This window comes from Alexandromys fortis, unplaced genomic scaffold, assembly GCF_014885135.2.
Source record: "Alexandromys fortis isolate MF-2015 unplaced genomic scaffold, M_Fortis_MF-2015_v1.1 scaffold_6, whole genome shotgun sequence".
Classification (NCBI taxonomy): domain Eukaryota; kingdom Metazoa; phylum Chordata; class Mammalia; order Rodentia; family Cricetidae; genus Alexandromys; species Alexandromys fortis.
In genome coordinates this window covers 6,865,754-6,886,612 of record NW_026067902.1, presented here as the reverse complement: position 1 = coordinate 6,886,612, position 20,859 = coordinate 6,865,754, and the positions used below count along the sequence as shown (strand labels likewise).

Below are 20,859 nucleotides of genomic sequence, written 5' to 3'. Positions count from 1 at the left end.
CCCAAGCATGCTTGTTAAAGGAATATCCAAAATCCCTGTCTCATGTCAGAAGATCCACCTGATACGGGACAGAAGAAAAACCAAAATTAAGGACTAATTTTATTGCCACTAATCTCATAAGTTTTTGGTTTTATTTTGACTCTTTAAAATTTTTTCTTAAGCTATAAATATTATCTCAAAATCTCTAAGATTAATGTATATATTTACATTTCTGTTTAAATGGTCATATAGAATACTAATTCTAGAAAAAGGCTTCATTTAGCTTTCTGTACATGATTTTGGCCCGAGTCTGAATGAGGTAACTATGAATTAAGTTTGTGTATCCCAGATGTACTTAACAAATTGTGACCTTTAACCTTTCAGAGATACGCTGCATATGACATTTAAGATGTATTTTGCAGTGAACTGTGACCATTCCTAACCGTGACCTTTGACATCTTAAAAGGATAATGGGGCCCCACAACAACGATTCCACCTAGATTGTGTTAAGGCCACTAAGCTGACAAACACCACCCAAAGATCAGCTTTGGACTACTAACTGCTCAGGACAGTTCCAAGGTGGCTAGCTGAGATGGTCTGGGCTCAGGCACTACCCCAGGCAGGACTTCAGGTAAGCCCCGCACTTTCCCATTACACAGAGGCTGGCAATAAGTGACACAGTTAGCGCTCCCAGGATCTGGCCTTAACTAAATTTTCTCGGGGTTCCCTAGAGATGCCATTGCCTACCCCCAGACAATAGGAAGCACTCTAGAGAACATGACACCCACATTCCCAAGAGGTTCCATAGGTGGTTTTGGTCATTTGGTGGGTTATGGATATTTGTCATCATGGAGGGGGTGTTGGTTACAAGTTATTATTGGTAATGGTCAGGAAAAAAAGTTGAACAAAGGAGATCAGATTCAGGGATCTCATTCTGAAAAGAAAAAGGAGGGACACAGACATAATAGGGCAAAAAGGTAGATTATTGAATTTACCTTTAAACTTAAAAAGCAACTAGTTGGGGTGAGGGACAGACACACCATCAGACAGACCTTACACGGGAAGAAAATTTGTTGGGGAAAGGGGAGAGAGAGGGGAGAGAGAGAGAGAGAGAGAGAGAGAGAGAGAGAGAGAGAGAGAGAGAGAGAGAGAGAGAGAGAGTTATCTACCTCCTCAGAGAAAAGGCAGAGAGAGCAGGAGTGGGCGGGGTGTTTCTCTTAAAGGGACCTTTGTACCTGTGAACAGACTACATAGTGACACAGCAGCCATAGGGCCCTGGGATGGCCAGGATATTGCCTGAGGAGTGCATCCTGCCAGTAACAGGGGCCAGCATACTGCCTGAATCCTAACACTCACCACCCCACCCCCAGCCTTCCACCTACACACTGATTATATGTTTCTTTTAAATACTCCATGCTTGTTCTTTCTCATTTTGACTTTTTCTTCATCATAGTTTTGTTCTTTAGGAACATTCTTCTCTCCCTTCTGGTCTTTGCGATATTTCAGATCTCAGCTTTAGAGATTTCCCTCCAGGAACCTCCTCTGACTTGTCAAATAGGAGTTGACTGTTCCTCCCGGGAGACCTACCTTACTTTTTTCTACTTATCCCTTTAAATTCTTTTGCTCTTCCTTCATTTCCCACAAAACAGTAACTGTCTTAAGGGCAAGGTCTATGTTTTGCATTTTCTACCCAGATCCAAGTTCAGTGACTCAGGTTGACATGCTGCTGTGGTCAGGAATGGGAGTGGTCCCTCCTCAGATAGCCTTCTTTTCCCACCTACACTTGACTCAGCAAATACACTCAAACATGACTCTATCGCCTGCTATCAGTGGAGCAAAAATCTGCAGCCTTTTGCCATTATCACCTTTGTCTGAGAAACAATTTAAGTGTCTACTTTATCTCTCATGGGTTTTGATGTCATTTTTCCATCATGAGGCTTGCTTTTCCTATGGTGCTTCCTGGAGCAAAGTTCTGAAGTCTAGATAACATTGTTTACCTGTAGCCTGCTTCTGACTATCCTCATCTACTACTCTCTGGGTACCAGAAATGAAAACTGATTGAAGTAGTCATCAAAGCAGAATCTTAAGTTGGCATAGTGCATGTCCCAGCACTCAGAAGGCTGGGAGAAAGACTTGAATCTGTCCTGGAGCAGTCTGTCTCCAAACAGAAAAGGGAAAACAACAGTAAATCTTAGATCAACCAAACATCTTGCTAGTCAAGTGTGGTAGTGTATGCCTGCAATCCCAGCATTCAGAAGGCTGAAGCAGGAGGATCGTGGATTCCAGGCCATCATGGGAATGATAGATGGTTGTGAGACACCATGTGGGTGCTGGGAATCAAACGAGGGTCCTCTGCAAGAGCAGCCATTGCTCTTCACTGAGCCATCTCTCTAGCCCTGATTCCCAGTTCTTTTGCCATTGTTTATAAAAAGGTTATATAAGTTGAGTTAAATTGCAGTTTATACCCGTATGTTTTTAAGATCTTATTTTTAATTATTATGTGTGTGTATGTATATATATGTGTGTATGTGTGTGTGAATGTATTGTGTGTGTGTGCATGTGTGTGTATGTGTATGGGTTTGCACACTTGGGTGTAGTGCCCGAGATCAGAAAACAGAGTCAGATGCCCTGGAACTGGGGTTACAGGTGGTTGTGAACCACCTGATGTGGGTACTGGGAAGTGGACTTAGGTTCTCTGAAAGAACTGTACATGCTCTTGACTGCTAAGTCATCTCTCAAGCTGCTATATTTGTATTTTATGACCGATTATCTGCCATCAGCTAAGCCACCTACTTCAGTCACACGTCATTCAGCATGGAAAAAAAAATCATTTAGTTGAAAGACCAAACTAGCTCTTTCAAAACAGCGTGAGGTCCTTTGACACTATCTTATCTCTGTGTCCTGTTGAACTCTGACCCACCTAATTACTCTCATTTGGGAAATCAGCCTTAAGAAAGGGAAAAGGGCTTGTTACCAAGGTTCAAGGGTTCCGTAATAACGAATCTGAAAGCCTCTTATTGCCGTTCCAATCATTTGATAGTGTAGAACGTAATTAGATAATAAGTTGACACTTGACTGCTATGAAAGACACTGTGAGGTCCCAGCTAGACGCACAGTTCTCTGAGGGGAGTCTGAGTTTTACTTCCCAGGGAGTTCTGAGCACCAAGTGTCACTCACTCGGCAGCACCTTCAGTATCTACAAACAGCAGAAGGTTGGACGGCGGCGAGCGTGAAAAGCACTTCTAACACGATGCTAGCCAAGTGAGAAATAACTCTGAAACTCTTCCACAGTGGCCATAGTAAGCAGCGAGCCTATTGCAGATTTGGATGGCTAATAACTGATTATCCACAGAATCTACAATCACTTAGAAGACAAGCCTCTGGGCAAGCCTGGGAGGAACTTTCTATGCTGGTTGATTGGGGTGGGAAGAGCTACCCTAACTGTGGACCATTCCATGGGCAGGACTCACAGAGGAGAAACTGAGCTGGCACCCGTCACTCTCGGCACCCTGGCTGCAGACGCATCCTGCACCTGCTGCCATGTTTTCCCAGCGGGGCTAGACTGTGTTCCTGGGAACTGTCAATCAAAATAAACCTTTCCTCCCCCTTAATTTGGTTCTTGTCAAACATTTTGTCACTTAAAAAATGAATTAATATGACAATGCTAGGGGTAGACTATCTAATCCATGGCCCAGAACTATCCTCGGCTGTCTATGCTGAAGAAGTAAGAGCTGAGATGAGACTTAAAGCCGGACCTCTGGCTCTCCTACTGACAGCTGTATGGCTGTAGCTACTCAACCTCTCTGAGCCTTGAGTTTATTGCCTCAAAGAAAAGAACGGCTAACTTCTTGAACTACAGCTTTCACACGTACAACTTTTGCTGGGTACTGAGTCCAGACCTATGTAGATTTAGTGGAACATAGACTGTGGAAACAGCAGAAGTTTCTTTGGCTTCATTCTCTTTAAATTGTGTGAGTTCACTGCTGACCTGAAATATTTTCATTATATCTAACATTTGTTCAAATCTCTATGTAAGAATTGCCAGCTATTAGGCTGACATTTTATTAAGCAAGATTAAACAAACAAACAAACAAACAAAAAACCCCAAGGATTGGCAAGGTGGTTCAGTGGCAGAGCACTTGCCTAAAGTGCAAGAGGCCCTGGTAAGACCCCCAGCACCCAAGCAAGCAAACAAAACAGAAGCTAATACACACTATTGGGAGACTGTTTCCTCTAGACGGAAGCATTTCCTCATGATTAGAGGGAGAGTGGAGGCTCAGAAAGTCCATGAACCCACAAGAAACTTACAAGACTTTTGAGGGACTTACCCCAGTGTTGGGGACAGGAGAGTTTTCTGTAACATGGCTGCCTGCGGGTTGTGTAGAAGACTCCACTAACAGCCCTCATACGTCATCACCTACGTGACGATGGGCTTTTCAGGGCTGTACTCGAGTCACCCACGCTCCTGTAAGTAACACAGCCCCCATGAAATTGTTGGTCCTCCAATCTGGACTTGGATGTAATAGTTTCCTTGGTCTAGCATTCTAGCATTGTCCTCTCTATCTGGGATACAACAACAACAACAAAAATGGTCTGTAGTAGGCCATTTTCTTTCTTTCTTTCTTTCTTTCTTTCTTTCTTTCTTTCTTTCTTTCTTTCTTTTCTTTGCTTTTTTTTGGGGGGGGGGGGATTGGTTTTTCGAGACATGGTTTCTCCGTAGCTTTTGGTTCCTTTCCTGTAACTAGCTCTTGTAGACCAGGCTGGCCTCGAACTCACAGAGATCCACCTGCCTCTGCCTCCCGAGTGCTGGGATTAAAGGCATGCGCCACCACTGCCCGGCAAATGGGACATTTTCTTTGGACTGTCGGCTCCCCAGAAATGACAGAGAGACTTATTAATCATGAAAGCTCAGTCAATAGCTTAGGTTTCTTTTTGATTAGCTCTTATAAATGAACCCATTTCTATTAATCTCTATGCTGCCCCGAGACAAGAAGAATTTGCTCTGTGGCTAAGCCATATCTTCAGCCCCTCAAGTTTTATCTTTCAATAGTCAGTCCCCTTCTTGTCTTTGTGCGTGGCTCAGAAATTCTAGCCCAAATAGAATCCATGCAACAATATTAAAATATTTTCTTTCCTCCTATTTGAGAGAATCTTGTTGGCCTTAAAGTTTATGATCGTCTGGCCTCACTCAACCTCCTCCCCAAGATTGGGGATCAGAGTGGACTTCCAAGGCCTGTTTTCTTCCTTCTTATCCTCTTTAGAAGACATTTTTCATGCTAACAGAATTCCAGTTCCTTTGCTGCCGGCCAAACGAACTTACAGACGACCTGCCTGCTGCAAAGGCCAGAAAAAAATGCCCTCAGTTAAGATGGCCGCAGCTGCCTTGCTTTGCCCTTTTCTGACCTCAGCAAAGACTACTTCCTTTTAAACGTCGCTTTTCCCGAAACGAAAATGGAGCCGGCATTTCCGGTTCCGGGCTCTCGCCGTGGGGTGAGTGACATGGGGCCTGGAGGAGGAATCTCCGCCGCTTTTCTCCTCCTTTCTGGAGCGCCTAGGGAAAGGAGCAGGGAAGGGAGGAGCGGCTCTCGCGACACTTTACTCCACGGGGTTTCCCCGGCACCTGCCCGGCCCCTCCGCCCCAAGCCCTGCCCACTGCACCCTTCTTACCTGCGCTGGAATTTAGCAGTCGGGGTCAGGACTAGTTCCAATTATTGTTGTTTTGTTGGTTTTGCTTTTTGAGACAGTGTCTCTCTCTCTCTACATAGCCAAACTCACAAGATCTGGATGACCTGGAATTTCCAGATCTTTCTGCCTCTGCTGGGATTAAAGGCCGGGTCTATTCTAATTTTAAACAACCATATTAGTAATTTAATTTTCGTAAACTCTGAACTGTAAACTACAATCCGTTTTTGTACCTTAGCGGCACTGTGAAATTATCATCACAACCTTGGATTGTTCATCACCCCAAAGAAAACTGAGGAACATAGTCCTGACCCCGGGAGCCACCTGCCCCAACCCCAGTCCTGTGACCAGAACGCTGTCTGTCTCTATGGTTGTCTAATTTGCATGCTATATAGACGGAATCAAACAGTATGTGACTAGCTTCTTTGGCCAGGGATTTGTAAGGCTTGTTGTTGGGGCCTGAGAGAATTGCGTTCCTTTAATGCCCAAAAGTGCATAGCTGTACTGAACCCTATTGCATATTTTTATTTTTCTAATGATCAGGACCTTCCTAACTATTATTTTCCAAAGTACTCCACCGACTGCCCATCAGTGTGGTTTTACTTCAGGGCTAGCTATTCTCTTTCACTGCCTTTGTGCCAGCACTATGGTCTTCCTTACTTTAGAGGTTTCTCTTGTTTGGCCTTTTGAGACAGTGTCTTGCTACACAGTCCAGGATGGCCCTGAATTCAAGGTCCTCCTGCTTGTGTGTCCCCAGATGCTGGAATCACATCTGGCTTACACTGATTTCTCTCCTTTTTTGTTTTTTTCTTTTCTTAGGTTAGTTTAGGAACTAGTAGCATCGTTTTTATTTTATTTCATCTTATTTTGTTTTATTTCATTTCAGGACAGGGTCTCACTATGTATGTAGCCTTGGCTGGAAGGAACTCGCTGTGTAGATCACCTGGTTTCAAACTCAGAGATGGGCCTCTCTCTGCTGGGACTAAAGGCATGTGCCACCACCCCTGGTGAATAGTACCATTTTAAGACACTGGCTTCTGATGCATGAACCTGAAATGTCTTCCTTTTCTTTAGTGTACGTCTTGAGCTTACTTAATACAGCCCTGTTTTATTTCTGTGCTTTTATAAATGTAAATCGGTTCTGATTCACCTTTGAGGTTTTTGATCACTAATGTGCATTAATACACATTGATTGTGCGCATGTTGGTCCTGAATCTAGCAACCTCGTGAAAGTTGTTTATCTTTTTAATTTATTTTGTGGATTCTTTAAGGCTTTCTGAGTAAGATCATGTCCTCTGGGTTTGTTTGATTTTTGCCCTGAGGACTGAACCCAGAGCCTGGAACTTGCTAGACAATGCTTTACCACCAAGCCACGTCCCCTACCCCTGAGTCCTGTTAATGGGGATAATTTTATGGCTCTTTTTCCAGTCCGGATACCTTTCATTTCATTTTCTTGTCAGTTATGCTCTCTAAAACTTCCAGCACAACCTTGACCAGAAATGACAAGCGTAGACATCCGTGCTGTGCCCCTGATTTCAAGATGAAAACATTTAACCAGCCTTACTGACCATCCTTACTATGGACTTTCAGAACCACCCTTTATAAGGTTGAAGAAGACGTTTTCTATTCCTAACTTTTTGAGTAATGGTATTTATCAAAAGTTTGCATGTGTTGTTGTGGGCTTGTCATTTATTCTATTAATAATGTGTGAGGGCAGGGCTGGAGAGATGGCTCAGTGGTTAAGAGCACTGGCTGCTCTTTCAGAGGTCCTGAGTTCAATTCCCAGCAACCACATGGTGGCTCACAACCATCTATAATGAGATCTGGTGACCTCTTCTGGTCTGTAGGCATACATGCAGACAGAATACTGTATATATAATAAATAAATAAATCTTTAAAAAAAATAATGTGTGAGGGTATTTAAAAAAAAAATAATGTGTGGATTGGCAGAGGTTAAAATAACTCCGAAGGCTGAGGATGTAGTTCCGTTAGTAGAATTAGCAGAGCGCTCGCTTATCATCAACAAAGCCTTGGATTTGCTCCCCAGTGCACACAAACCAGGCGTAGACCTTTAGCCCCAACATGTCAGAGGTAGAAATAGGAGAGTCAGAAGTTCAGCCTCATCTTCAGCTACACAGCAAGTTCAAAGTCACCTCCAGATACATGAAACTGTCTAACCCAAGCAACCAAAAGAATAAATAAAATGATTTTTAGAAAATCATTGAATTTTGGGTGTTAGTTCCATCTAGTCCTAAAATATAGTCATTCCCTTCCATTTTGTGCGTGTGTGTGTGTGTGTGTGTGTGTGTGTGTGTGTGTGTGCGTGTATTGGAGGACGGTGGGAAGTGCATAGGTCCTCCCAGTATAACTGAGCTGCACCTCCAGTCTCTAGAGCCATATCCTTCGTGTACACTGTCGATGTTCTGTAGAGACTCCTGTATCTGTGTTTGTGATACAGGGCTGTAGTTTCCCTTTTTTTCATTTGTCCTTCCTTCCTTCCTTCCTTCCTTCCTTCCTTCCTTCCTTCCTTCCTTCCTTCCTTCCTTCTTTCTTTCTTTCTTTCTTTCTTTCTTTCTCTTTTCATTTCTTTTTCTTTGTTTGTTTTTCAAGACAGGGTTTCTCTGTGTAACAGTCCTGAAACTTGCTTTGTAGACCAGGCTGGCCTCGAACTCACAGAGATCCGCCTGCCTCTGCCTCCCGAGTGCTGGGATTAAAGGCGTGCGCCACCACTGTCCGGCTTGCATATGCTTATTTTATAGTGCCAAGGGTTCTGCCTTCCGCAGGGTTGTTTTTACTTCATTTTGGCACAGTGCTCAGCTTGGAATTTTGAGCATTTAGTTTAAATGATTCAAAATACAAAGCAAAATAACCACAGCAGTGATTCCTTTCATTAGTGGCATCAGTTTGCTGTTCTTTGAAGGCAGGCAGAATATACTGTTTGCATCTGTAACGTTTTCCCTCCCTTCCACAAGCCTCCTGCACCGAAGCGAAGCCAGAGGTGCCATGCAGAGGTCCCTGCTGAAGCTCCAGGCTTGCTCAGCTGTCAGTATGCCTGCAGAGAGACCGAGAGACGGGATGTTCTGTTTTGGGGGAACTTACTTTTCCACTCCTTTTAGGAATGATCAGCTGATAACCTTGGCTGATCCTTTGTCTGGGCAAGAGTCCGAAGCCTGTGACTGGGTGTCCTTGCCAGGCGTCAGAGTTGGTTTGCCTGTACACTTGCTGTCTTTGCCTGGGGCTGCTCAGACTCGGGAGGCGGGGCCTTCACGTTGGGCTCAGGCAGTGGGAGCAGCCTGGGAATCCCATGTACTATATACTTGACAAAGGTAAACTGTCCTTATTACACTGCTCATAGTATTCTGAAATTGCCTCTTCCATTAAATATATGTCTTTGAGCTCTTTCGAGTTCTACCATTTTATTCTTTTTCGTTGGTTCTATCATTTTAATAGCTGTGTAGTGTTCCTTGATTTGAAATAATTCTTTCTTCCAAAGCTATTCCTTGTCTTCTCTCAACTCCCTTGGTAGCACAGCTGTGGCATCCAGTTGTCTCTTCTAATTGACTTCCAGGTCCTTCTTAACACCTCTCTATTCATTCAGTTATTAAGTTCTGGTCTCCTTTGAGTTCTTTTTTGTTTTGTTTTGTTTTTCTTCCATTTTTTTTTTTTCAGTTTTTCAAGACAGGGGTTCTCTGGGTAGCCCTGGCTGTTCTAGAACTAACTCTGTAGACAGAGCTGCTTTTGAACTCACAGTGATCCACCTCTGCCTCCCAAATGCTGGGACTGAAGGCACACATCACCAATGCCCAGCTTTAACTATGTTCTCGCTCTTTTTTTTTTTCCTTTTGAGACAGAGTTTCTCTGTGTAAAAGGCTATCCTGCAACTTGTTTTGTAGACTAGACTGGCTTCAAACTCACAGAGATCCACCTGCCTCTGCCTCCGAGTGCTGGGATTAAAGTTTAACTGTGTTTTTAATCTCTCCCTTACTCTTGACTCATAGAACCCTGGCCTAGCTCATACAGCCCTTCTCCATTACGTAGAGTACCAGGGTGTGAATGTCCGTTGCTTATGGGACTGCCTGCAGCCACTATTGAGTAGGCTCCCATCCTGTTAGCCCATCTGTTTCCCAGTTACTTAGTGTGCAAGCACAACGGTGCACACACAACCTTTGGATGGCACGTGGTGGCTTGTAACAACCCTAGCATCGGGTACATGGCCGTGAGCTCATGAGAGAGGAGGGCAGGAGTGGGTATCCTGCAAAGCACTTCGTGTGGAGAACCCAGCACCCCACAGGTTCAAGACCCAGGAAGGGAAGTGCTAGGGTTTTTTTGGTTGGTTTGTTTTTTAATTTTATTATTATTAATTTTTTGTATATGGGTGTTTAAAATTTATTTTTATGTGTATGCCTGCATGTGTGTCTGTGTACCACATTGATGCACTGACCACAGAGTCCAGAGGTAGGTGTCAGATCCCCTGGAACTGGAGTTAGAAATGGTTTCAGTTTTGTAGGGCACTATACAGGGGCTGGGAATTGAACCCAGGTCCTCTGGAAGTACAGCCAGTGCTCTCACCCGCTGACCCTGATTTTAAACAAGAATTTTTCCAGTCTTTCATCCAGCAAACTACCCCTGAGGACATCAGAACTCACCTAGAGAGTTTCTGTATCCAAGATGCTGACAGAAGCTAGGTCTTTCCTGTCCTTCCTGGAGTTGAGACCATCCAGTCAAGACCACATGGCTTGTTGTTCCTCAGTGTACAAATCACCTGGTTTTCAGTACCAGATAAATAGCCGCAGAATAACCTGGGATGTAGCCTTGCTCCCAACTAGCCCCTGTCTTCTAGACGTATTTAGTATTTCATTTCATAAAATCTGGATCAAACCCTTCTATTATCTGAAACTGTTTACCTCTGCCGTATCCTAGACATTTTCCTTCTCATCAAGCACTTTGCAAGTGTTGTAGCTCAGACTGTGGTCTCGTCTTATACAGCCCTTCTGAGGCTGAGGCAGGCTTGTTTCCAGGCCATCTTGGGCTACACAGTGAGTGCCAGGGCACACCGGGCTACAGTGTGAGATTTTTTCAAAAAAGAAAGAAAGGAAAAAGAAAGAACAACTAAAACCCCAGAAGCCCCCTAAGACCTAAAAACTAAAACCCCAGATATTCTTGTTGCTGTCGAGTTCTCATTCTACACAGACCCTCACCAGAGAAGAGTCTGATTGGACATCCCAAGCGCCAACAGTTATCCTCCTTTCACAGCTGAAATTACATTTATAATATAGATTACTATTGTTACTATTTGTTTGTTTTGAGACAGTGTTGCTGGTTAGCCCAGGCTACCCACAAACGTGTAATCCTCCCCCGTCAGCCTCCCGAGTTTTGGAATGACAGATGTCTGCCAACACGCCTAGGTCCTGGCTGAAATTAGGACTGGTTTTTCCTCAGGTGAAAGTGTGTCTTGTCTCACAGTCAAGGGAACTTGGTGTCCAAACACTGGGTGAAAGGGAAAGAAAGGAAACACCATGCCTTAGGGGAAGAGCGTGGCTGGTCTCCAGGACTCCCCAGGCTGTAATCTAGGGTAGCTCCTGCTGCGCACAGCCTGTCAGGTAGAACTGCTTTGCTTTCCCTTGCAGGCCTATGGAATCCCAAGCGGACACACCCAGCAGCCAGTCAGTAGAGAGCTGCTCCTTGGATCTCCCAGCGGCGAGTGACTTCAGAGGTCGTGAAGCAGCCCCAGAGGGCAGCCAGGGCGCCAGCAGCAAGTCTCTGAGTTCTTTCCCTTGTTCTTCAACTGCTGATCCAGGTAATAAGCAGAGTTCGAATCGAGCTGACTTTAACAACAACTGGCAGAGACACAGGCGTGTGGTAGCTCTGTTCTCCACTTAGGAGTAAGTTTTTATCTCACACTTTACCCAGCAACACTGTGGAGAAGGACTTCAAAGAAATCCCCCAGAGTAATGGTGTATAGGAACTGGGGATGCAGAGGTGATGCCCCCGGTCCTTCCCTCAGGGAGCTCAGAGTTTGGGGTAAGCCATAGACAAAGAGGACCAGAAAGGGAAGCAGATCTTTGCTATTCCTTCCTGGCCCTGTTCTGATCTCTGTCAGGAAGTGCTCAGAGACGAGGAACACTCGGCTTGACCCAGGAGGGTGGGATTGCGCTTTGCTCTTTCAAGACCACAGAAAACTGAAGTGTGAGCGCTGTGTGCTGTGGGCGATGAGGATGATAGAGCCACCTTGGGGTGACTTCTGCCACAGTCCAGCTATGGTGGGTTCTTACGTTCCAGGGTAGGGATGTGAGGATTTGAAATGTTAGGCAGGAGGAACAGAGATACGAAGGGAACACAGAGACACAGGACAGTCATGGGAGGGCAACTCAGTGAATCCTGAATGCTGAATTTCAAGCTCTGAGATCCCCCACATTGATTTTTCAGACACTTTTATACCCCAAAACAAAAACAGGGAAGAAGGCAAAAGATTGCTTTCACATAACACAAAAGACAACTAGAACAGTTACTGCTCCAATACTTGAGACATCAAGCCATTAATTCCTGAGCAAAGTATTTGATTTTGGGGCAGTGAACCCACCCAAGACCAAGTATCCTGCAGGCAGCGACGTCCTAAGTCAAACCTCCTATTTCAAAAAAAAAAAAAAAAAGGCACAGAAGTATGCTTGGATTCTCTGACCTATGGTCAGGGTGGAGGGGATCCATCTCTGTGGGCCATCTTAATGTCCAGAACACCAAGTAACCACACCCTAGGTCAGGATATCTTTCTTGTTTTGTAGCCACACCTGTCGTCAATAACGTTGAAAGAGCAAAATAAGCTCGAACTCTCTGACCTTAAGGCAAGGTGGAATAGGTTCACATTTTGGGGTTCCCACAGGATGCCAGAGAACAGCAGTGAGGGCCGCTGTGTGTTGTGGGCAAAGAGGATGGTAGATGCGGGTTATTGTGGGCTTGCCTGGACCATGTGTGCAGAAGGGGACAACTATGTGGGTCCCAGGGATTGAACCCAGGCCATCAGATCTGAAACACCTGTCCCTTCTGAGCCATCTTACCAGCCCCTCCCTGGTCTCTGGATTTAAATGAGAACCTTTCTATAAACTTTCCTGACTGAATTGCAGACGTTGATATTTTAAGGCTGATGGTAATTTAATTATTAAGCTGGAAAACCCAGCTGGAAAGCCCATCTCTTGCCTATTAATTATCTAATCTATAGCCCACAAACCTGGATTCAAAGTTTAAATGTACCAGTTGCTGACCTGAGCTTGCTAGGTAGACCAGGCTGGCTTATACTAACTTTGAAGTCACAGAGACCCAGCTGTCTCTCTGCCTTCTGAGTACTGGAATTAAAGGTGTGTGTCACCACCCCTGGCTCCATAGAGTCTCATGCAGTGAAGACTAGTCTTAAACTCCTGGTCCTCACTCTGCCTTCTGAGTGCTGGCATTACAAGCACATACTTCGATGCCTAGCCACCTGTAGTTTACTTGCAAGAGCCTGTTTTTCATATTTACATGTTGACCTGTTTGCCTTCCTATCACTGCAGGTTTGTAGGTAGTTGTAGTTGGGGTTTTCCTCCCTGTATCCCTGCAGCAGATTCCTGCCCACAGATTCACCTGCTCTGACAATTCTGGACCGTTGTCTGCTCAGATCCAGGCAGGCTTGCCTTTGCGCTGATCCAGTGCTGTCCCCATAGCTGCTGTTCTAGCCCAGATGCAGCCATGTTGGTTTGTGTGTTTCCTGTCTGTATAGTGGGGAAATTCCTCTTCTGAGGAATATTCCAACTGGGCAGTCATGGGGTAGTTCTGCAGTGGGCTATGGTACCAGTGCATACTCAGTAAGGAACACTTAACTCTCTTCCTGTGGCTTGTCCTTGACTCCAAATAGAGTCAGCCTTACAGAGCTGGCAGGAATGGTGGGGGCTTGGGATGGAGGGCTGAGAGTGAACTTAGTAGCTGGCCTCCCTAGCTGTTAAATTAGATAGGATCCAGGAACTGACCATGAGAGTCTGGTCATGAGCTGAGGGTTCAGTGGTACAGCACTTCCCTGGCATGCCCAAGGCCTCCAGTGAAATCCAACACCAGAAAATTAAAGATGTATTAGAATCCCATTGAATTAACCCTCCGTCAACATCTCTAGTTGAAATCCAGGCAGGAGTTGGCAAAAGAGTGGAGTTTACAGTAATGGGGCAGGGCAGCCACTCCAGGCAGTGGCATCCACCTGCAATAGGTAAGCAAGCCAGTAGGCATTCACCAAAGCCCAGCATGAGCTCCTGGGGTAGGCAGAGCACAGGTGGCTTATCCAAGGCCGGGGATGGGGAAGTCACAGTTTGAACCCCTGGAAGAGTGGCAGGCCAGAGAGGACCGGCTTCAGGCTTTCTGTTCTATTTCGTTTACTTGTTCATTTGAGACAAGGTCTCAGTTATAGCACAGGCTAGCCTGCAACATCACAGGGGCACCCTGGAGTGGGACTGGCACTTCAGCCACTTCACATTTCACAACCTGCTGAGAGGTCATGACCCTACTTGATGGTGAAGATTCTGCTTTCGAACCTAGATAGATGATTGACACTGTGTGTCTTCTAGCGGCCATTTGAAAGTAAAGCTGGTAACTTGTAACTTTTACAAAGCCTCCTTCTATAGCATTCTCTGAGACCTATCATCAAAACATCTGTGTGCAAAACCACTGCTTTGTGTGCAGTCCCAGAAAACCTGCACTCAGCTTTGACATGAATTCGTTCCATAAGAACTCTCCACCGGCCGTATTGAAGTGTGGATTTCAGAGGCTGGAAGCTGGGTTTGCCCTGGAGTTGCAGTCTCAGTTCCTTCCACCCTTTCTCTGTTCGCACTGAATTCTGCCAAACATCAGGGAGAAGTAGAGTTGATGGATGATGGGGCTTGTCATGGCCACAGATAGAGTCAGGCCAGGTAGGTGCCCCTGATCCTGGACCACGGCTCTTCTCTGTGATGAACCTGCTGCTAAATCCCAAGCTGGTAGATTACCAGTGGTACATTGGGGTTTTCATTGGTGTGTGACTTTCTCTTCTATGCCATGTACATGAGTCAAACCTTAGATTTCCCCAGAGCTCCAGGTGTCCTGAGTCCACACACAGTGGAGAATGAGTCCAAGCTGTTGCCTCTCCAAACCCACCTGCTACTGGGACCCACAGAGCCAAGATGCTGGCCCTTTCCACTTCTTTGTCCCTTGATTGGTCCTCTTCCCCAGGCTCATGGCCACCACCTCATCTACCCACGGGATGAAGCCTACTCTGGCCCAGAGGCCCGTGGTCCTGTCTAGGAGCCCTCACTGAGTATGTATCATCGCGTACCACTGTTCATGCCTGGAGGAGGCCGTTAGAGGCAGAGGCACGAGTCTTTAGAGTACTTTCTAAGAAACTAATGGGTTATAAGAATCCCGAGAGTAAGCCAGAAGAACCTCAAAAGTTTCTTTTGTTCCCGTCTGGGCAGGATAGGCTGGGCTGTCATCTGCATGAATAGCCGTGTGTCTGTCCTGAGGTTACCAGTTAGCCACTTCTCAGGAAGTGCTGTTGAAATAAACAACCATTGCCTCACACAGGCATAGGCTCATGAAGCTCTGCCCCATGCCTGTCCCAGTAGATAAAACAGAAGACTCAGTGCTGCCAAGGTCTTCCTGGGGCACATTTCCATCCTAGTGCGTGAGTCTCTCTAAGATTGTCCTTCCTCTTCCCTGGCAGCAGCCCCAAGCTCTCCTGTAATCTGGTAGCTGTGTGATTTGTTCAAAACAACCGATCCAGCAGCAATGCAAGGCTGTAGAGGCACAGCTGCTGCACACAGACCCCTGGGGCTACTCTATAATCCTGGACTCCTGTTTTCTGGCTTAGCCAAGTTTTAGAGCCTTAGTTGCCCGGTTCCCTCTTCGGGTGGTCTCCCTCCTTGGTCAACTCCTATTACCCCATGAGCTGTTGAACGGGATCTACCCACCCCCTCCCTGGACTTTGCACGTGGCAAAGGACTCAAACTCCTTGCCTGTTAGATACTTGCTGTCCCGGCTGCAGGAATAAAGGGAAACATAGATATGAAGACACAAAGAGCTGTATTAACTGATGAATTGTCTCCACTAAATATCTCAAAAGCAAGGTAACGAGGTTTTGTAGGGCTTGGTAGTCAGGTAGGTCCTGTAGCATATCTTCGCAGGGCCCATGAAGCCTTGTCCTGCAGATACCCGCAGTGAGTTCTAAGGCAGAACAGAGGCTGTCTCTGCAGTTGTTTAGACGTGGCAGGACGGGCGGAGGAAATCTTGGCACTTTCCTCAGACTAGAACGTTTGTCTGAGAACAGTGCTGGGAGCTGGAAGGCAGACAGCAAGCCTAGTGCTAAGCACAATGAGTCTTTGATGATTAAAGGCCCGAGCTGGCAGGTGGCTGTAAACTTTACCAGCGCTTGAATGCCCTTTGGGTTTTGGGGGTGGGGTGGGGATGGGGGGAGTCTGTCAACATCCCAGTCTTCAAAGGTAGCCAGATAATTTAATATTGAAGAATAGGTAAATATGCTTTATCCTGTTTAGAACTTACATGGGATCTCTTTGTAATTCTATAAAATTCTGTTCCCATAATGGAACAATTAAAAGCCCTTACAGTCAGTACTTCATAGAAGTTACATAATCATTGTAAAATTCTAGGTTTGGGACTGAGAGGCAGCTTAGGGGGTAAAGTACTGGCCGAGCAAGCTAGAAGGCCTGGGTTCTCGGGTACATGGCACCCATGTGAAAACAGGCTATGGAGGGGGATCAAGACAGGCCAATCCAGGGGTCTCAGTTGCCAGCCGTGGTAGTCTAGATGGTGAGCCTCCAGGGTCAGACGCTCAAGGTGGGAGGGGCTGGAGGAGAGGGGTCATGAGTTAGAAGCATGCACCCAAGTTCTATTCCCAGCACCCATGTCAGGCAGCTCTTACTCACAGTCACCCCAGCTCCAAGTGATCTGACACCCTTGTCTCTCGCTGTGCACTTGCACTTGGATGAAAGAACCGACACCCCCCACCCCGCCCCGCACACTGCACACACTGTGAAGCATAAAATACAACTTTAAAAACTTAGGTAGAGAGCAATTAAGGAAGACAGCAGAATTATTTTGATGAAGACATAAGCAATATCTAACCTACTGGCTAATAACACCCCTCCCTTCCCTCCCTCTCCTGCTCCTCTCCTCTCCAGGGTACAGCAAGGAAAGGAAGGAATAAGGCAGTGATCGTAAACTGATTCTCTGAGACAGGACTGGAAACAAAGTGGGGTTTCCATCACACGGCCTGGCTTTACTTGATACATTTTTTTTTTTTTTTTGCTCGGCAGTACATTCCAGTATTGGCTCACTCATGCCCCACCCCCACCTCTCCCTCTCCCTGCCAGTTTAGCCAACTAGAAGGAAGGTTCTGTTCCCGAACAGGATTCTGAGCTCTGCCCTCTACTGGTAGATACTGGTAGAAGGCAGCTGTGGTTTCTGATGGGGTTGTGATTAAGGGCCATGGGGTTGCAGGCTGCTGAGGCTCCTGGTCTGCTTCCCTCCCTCCCTCCCCCCCCCCCTCCCTCCCTCCCTCCCTCCCTCCCTCCCTTCTTTCCTTCCCTTTTCTCTGCTTTAATGAGCTATCGCCTCACTATATGGACCAGACTGGCCTCAAATGCCCCATCTTACCATGTTAGTTAGCTTCCTGAGTGCTGGGGTTACAGAGCTGGTAGTTGTCAAAAGTGCTATGGACATTCCTTGGGGACTCCAGGCTGAGACTTGGGAGGGATGGTATGCTAGCCTCCCATGATGCATGCTTCTGTTCACTTATACTGTGGGTCTTCAGGCCCTGAAGAGTTTTCCAGGGCCAAATGGAGTTTGAAAACCACCCAGCCCACCTAATCTCATTCCCACATGGGGAAGCTGAATCTCAGGGAAACCACCCAAAGTCACCAGCAACCTGGAAACTGTTTCCTGATTGGCCATCTTGCAGATGACTTTAACTGTTAATTCTTTGTCTCATTTAAGATACACCTAAAGCCAGGCATGGTGGTGCATGCCTTTAATCCCCAGTAGAGGCAGGCAGATCTCTGTGAGTTTAAGGTCTGCCTAGCCTACACAGTAGCTTCTGGCCAGCCAGGGCTACACAGTAAGACCCTGTCTAGAGCTGTGTATTTAGAGTTCCGAATGGCAGCTCATGTTAGTCACCGGAGAGGGTGATGGTTTTAACCGTATTGAAGAGCTCGAGGATGCTGCTGCCATGGGTGATGGCCTCCTCTGGTCCTCACCTTTGAATTCCAGTGCTGTCTGTAAGAGCTAATGGTCTAAAAAGGAAATCTCAGCAGATCTGAAAACCAAGCAGGGCTCCCGACACCAGACAGGGTTGCAGGGCGCTTAGATGCAGAGCCAGTGGGCAGAGTCAACCGCCTGCTGACTCAGCCGCTTTCCTCTCTGGCTCCTGCAAGTGAGCTTATGTTCAGGACTTGTTCAGCTGTGTCTTCCTCCAGTGCTAGGACAGACTTGACTGATGTAGTCAACCGATACTGCGCCTCATTCAGCACAGGCAGTAAGGGAAGACAGCGAACATCTGTCCCTTATTGGACACCTACTCTGTCGGAGCTGTGTCATAGGTGTTTATATACATGCATCTGTGTGTTATTGTGAGCGTCTGTGTGTTTGTGTGTGCGTGTTGTTGTTGCTCTTGCCCTTGGGCAGCAAATCCAGGGCTTCCAGTAAGCCAAGCAAGTGTTCTAGTACTGTGCACCCCAGCGTCTTGTTCCTTTTAGAACAGTACTGTTCCTTCTTAGCACCACCCCCAAAGTAGTAAGAACTGTCCTGACCTCCATGTTACCCCTGAGGAAACAACCTTGGAGAGGCTGGTGTTGAGATTTTGTTTAAAGAGTGCTGGAAAGCAGAGACTCAGATCTGAGTCAGGCCAAGCTCAAAGGCAGGACTGTAAAGAAATGCAAACACGAGGTCTGAGTGAGGGCTGTGACGCACTGTGACACACTAAGCCAGAAGCCTTTGCAGTTATTCTTCCCCCTTCTGCTAACTGCTCTCCAATATCAGTGCTTCTCGGGGGCCAGTCCTGCCTCCTGCCTCACTGGAGACACACACAGACAGACACAGACACACACACTTTCCTAGTTCTGCTCTGTAGAAGAAGCACTATCTGAAGACCAGCCCTGGAGAAGACATTGCTGCCCCGGTTAGGTCAGTGTCACGTTGGGCAGGAGTTTGGATTCCAGCTGTTGGCTGGAATGAGTGAAACCCTTCTTTTACCCAGCAGACATTTTTCTCTCCCGCATCCAGCACTATTGGCCCTTTGTCCTGTGTAGCTGCCCTTTGGTGTCTGGGTTCCAGCCCAGGCCTTTGTATTTTAGGCAAATGTCACCACTGGGCTGTTCAGCCAGTGTCCTTCCTGGAGCGTTTGAACACTGCTGACGACATGCTATAGCATCCAGCATGCTGAGCACAGCCCGTCAGGGTAAATGCTTTTGTATTCACTTCTGGGCTCCCTGTGCTTGACTGGCGGTCGCCACACAGTGTCTGCAGCTGCTGTCTGCCAGCTTAGGCCTTGACCGGTGAGTCAAGCAGCACCTGGTTTTTAGGAGGTTCTCAGTTCAGGCTGCTGGACTGAATACATGAAACTTGTTAATATTCAAAAGAAATAAGGGCTGGAGAGATGGCTTAGTGGTTCGGAGCACCAGGTGCCCTTCTAAAGATGTGGGTTGGCTTCCCAGCACCCACGTGGCAGTTCGCAACCGTCTCTAACTTCAGTTCTTGGGGAATCCCACATCCTCTTCTTTCCTGAAGATTTTGAGACTAGTGAGTTCAAGGCCTGTAGCAGGCTTTCCTTGGGGCCACCAGCAGCTCTCAAGTCATGACATTTACAGACACGGAGACTTATTATTAGTTATGAATGCACGGCCTCAGTTTGTATTAGTCCCACTCATTCTTATAATTTAATTTAACCTGTTTTTAAACCACTTACGTTTTTCCCTGGGGCTTTTTACGTTTCTTTCATTCTGTCTTTCCTGCTTCTTCCTTGGCTGGCTGGCTGGCTGGCTGGCTGGCTGGCCCCAGGCTTTCTTCGTCTCTTTCCTCCTTGTTCTCCGCTATCCTCTCAAGCCTAGATTCCTCCTCCTACTTATTCTCTCTGCCCACCAGCCTCACCTATCCCTCTTCTGCATAGCTATTGGCCACTTGGCTTTTTATTAGACCAATCATGTGCCTTAGGCAGGCAAGGTGAAACAGCAACACATCTTTACATAGTTAAACAAATGCAGCATAAACAAACGTAACACACCTTTACACAGTTAAAGTGATATCCCACAACAAAGGTCAGCTTGGGCTATATAGTGAGATGTTCCCACAGGTAAAGGTGCTTGTGGTTAGATCTGATGACTTGAATTCAATCCCAGGAACCCACACAGTGTGAGGAGAGAACTAACACCATAAATAAATGTAATTAATACATTAAACAAAATATCAAAACAGTAAGAGCACGATAGGAAATGGAACAGCTTTAGGGATGTTACAGGGTAGAATCTGATCTGTGTACGTCCCTAGGAGAGAGTTTATTTCTTTATTCACTTCGAGACAATCTCACTGTGTAACCCTGGCTGTCTGAGAACTCACTTTATAGGCAGGGCTGGCTTCAAACACACAGAGATTTGTCTCTTAAGTGCTGGGCTTAAAGACTCATGCCCTGCTGGACATCATTTCACTGTGTTGCTTGCATGGTCTTGAGCTCAAAATCCTCTCTTCTCAGCCTCGGAAATTCTGGGATTATGGGCTTTAGGCCACCGTGCCTTGAGGGGATTGTTCAGTCATTTCTTTATTTTTAAGGTTTATTTTTATATCTTAAAAATCTGTGTGTTTGTCTCACTGTGGGTATGTATATGTGAGTGTGTACCTGTGGAGGTCAAAGGTGTCAGATTCTATTCCCCTGGATCTGAGATAATAGAGGTTGTGAGCTACCTAGAGTGGGTTCTCTGCAAGGGCCTCTACCCACTGAACCATCTTTCTGCCCCAGGAATTGTTTCTTAGTTCAGCAAATATTTCCTAATAAGAGTCCTTAAAATTATAGACTTAAGAATACATCTAAAGATTCTTTCTTTCTTTCTTTCTCTTCTTCTTCTTCTTCTTCTTCTTCTTCTTCTTCTTCTTCTTCTTCTTCTTCTTCCTCTTCCTCTTCCTCTTCCTCTTCCTCCTCCTCCTCCTCCT

At 46.2% G+C, this 20,859-nt stretch overlaps 1 protein-coding gene across 4 annotated transcripts in view; it reads left to right on the top strand.

The window, feature by feature from the left end:
* Nucleotides 1-531: 531 nt before the first annotated feature.
* Shld1 (shieldin complex subunit 1) overlaps nt 532-20,859 on the top strand; it is a 69,063-nt gene continuing 48,735 nt past the window's right edge. Inside the window, exons 1-2 of one of the 4 annotated variants that reach the window (XM_050134417.1) lie at nt 532-610; nt 11,289-11,458. In XM_050134417.1, coding sequence (XP_049990374.1) covers nt 11,293-11,458 — 166 coding nt within the window. In that variant the 5' untranslated portion in view covers nt 532-610; nt 11,289-11,292. Of the gene's footprint in view, nt 611-5,361; nt 5,470-6,547; nt 6,650-11,288; nt 11,459-20,859 lie in introns of those variants that run through there. The other 3 variants (XM_050134416.1, XM_050134415.1, XM_050134418.1) reach the window with 3 other exon arrangements.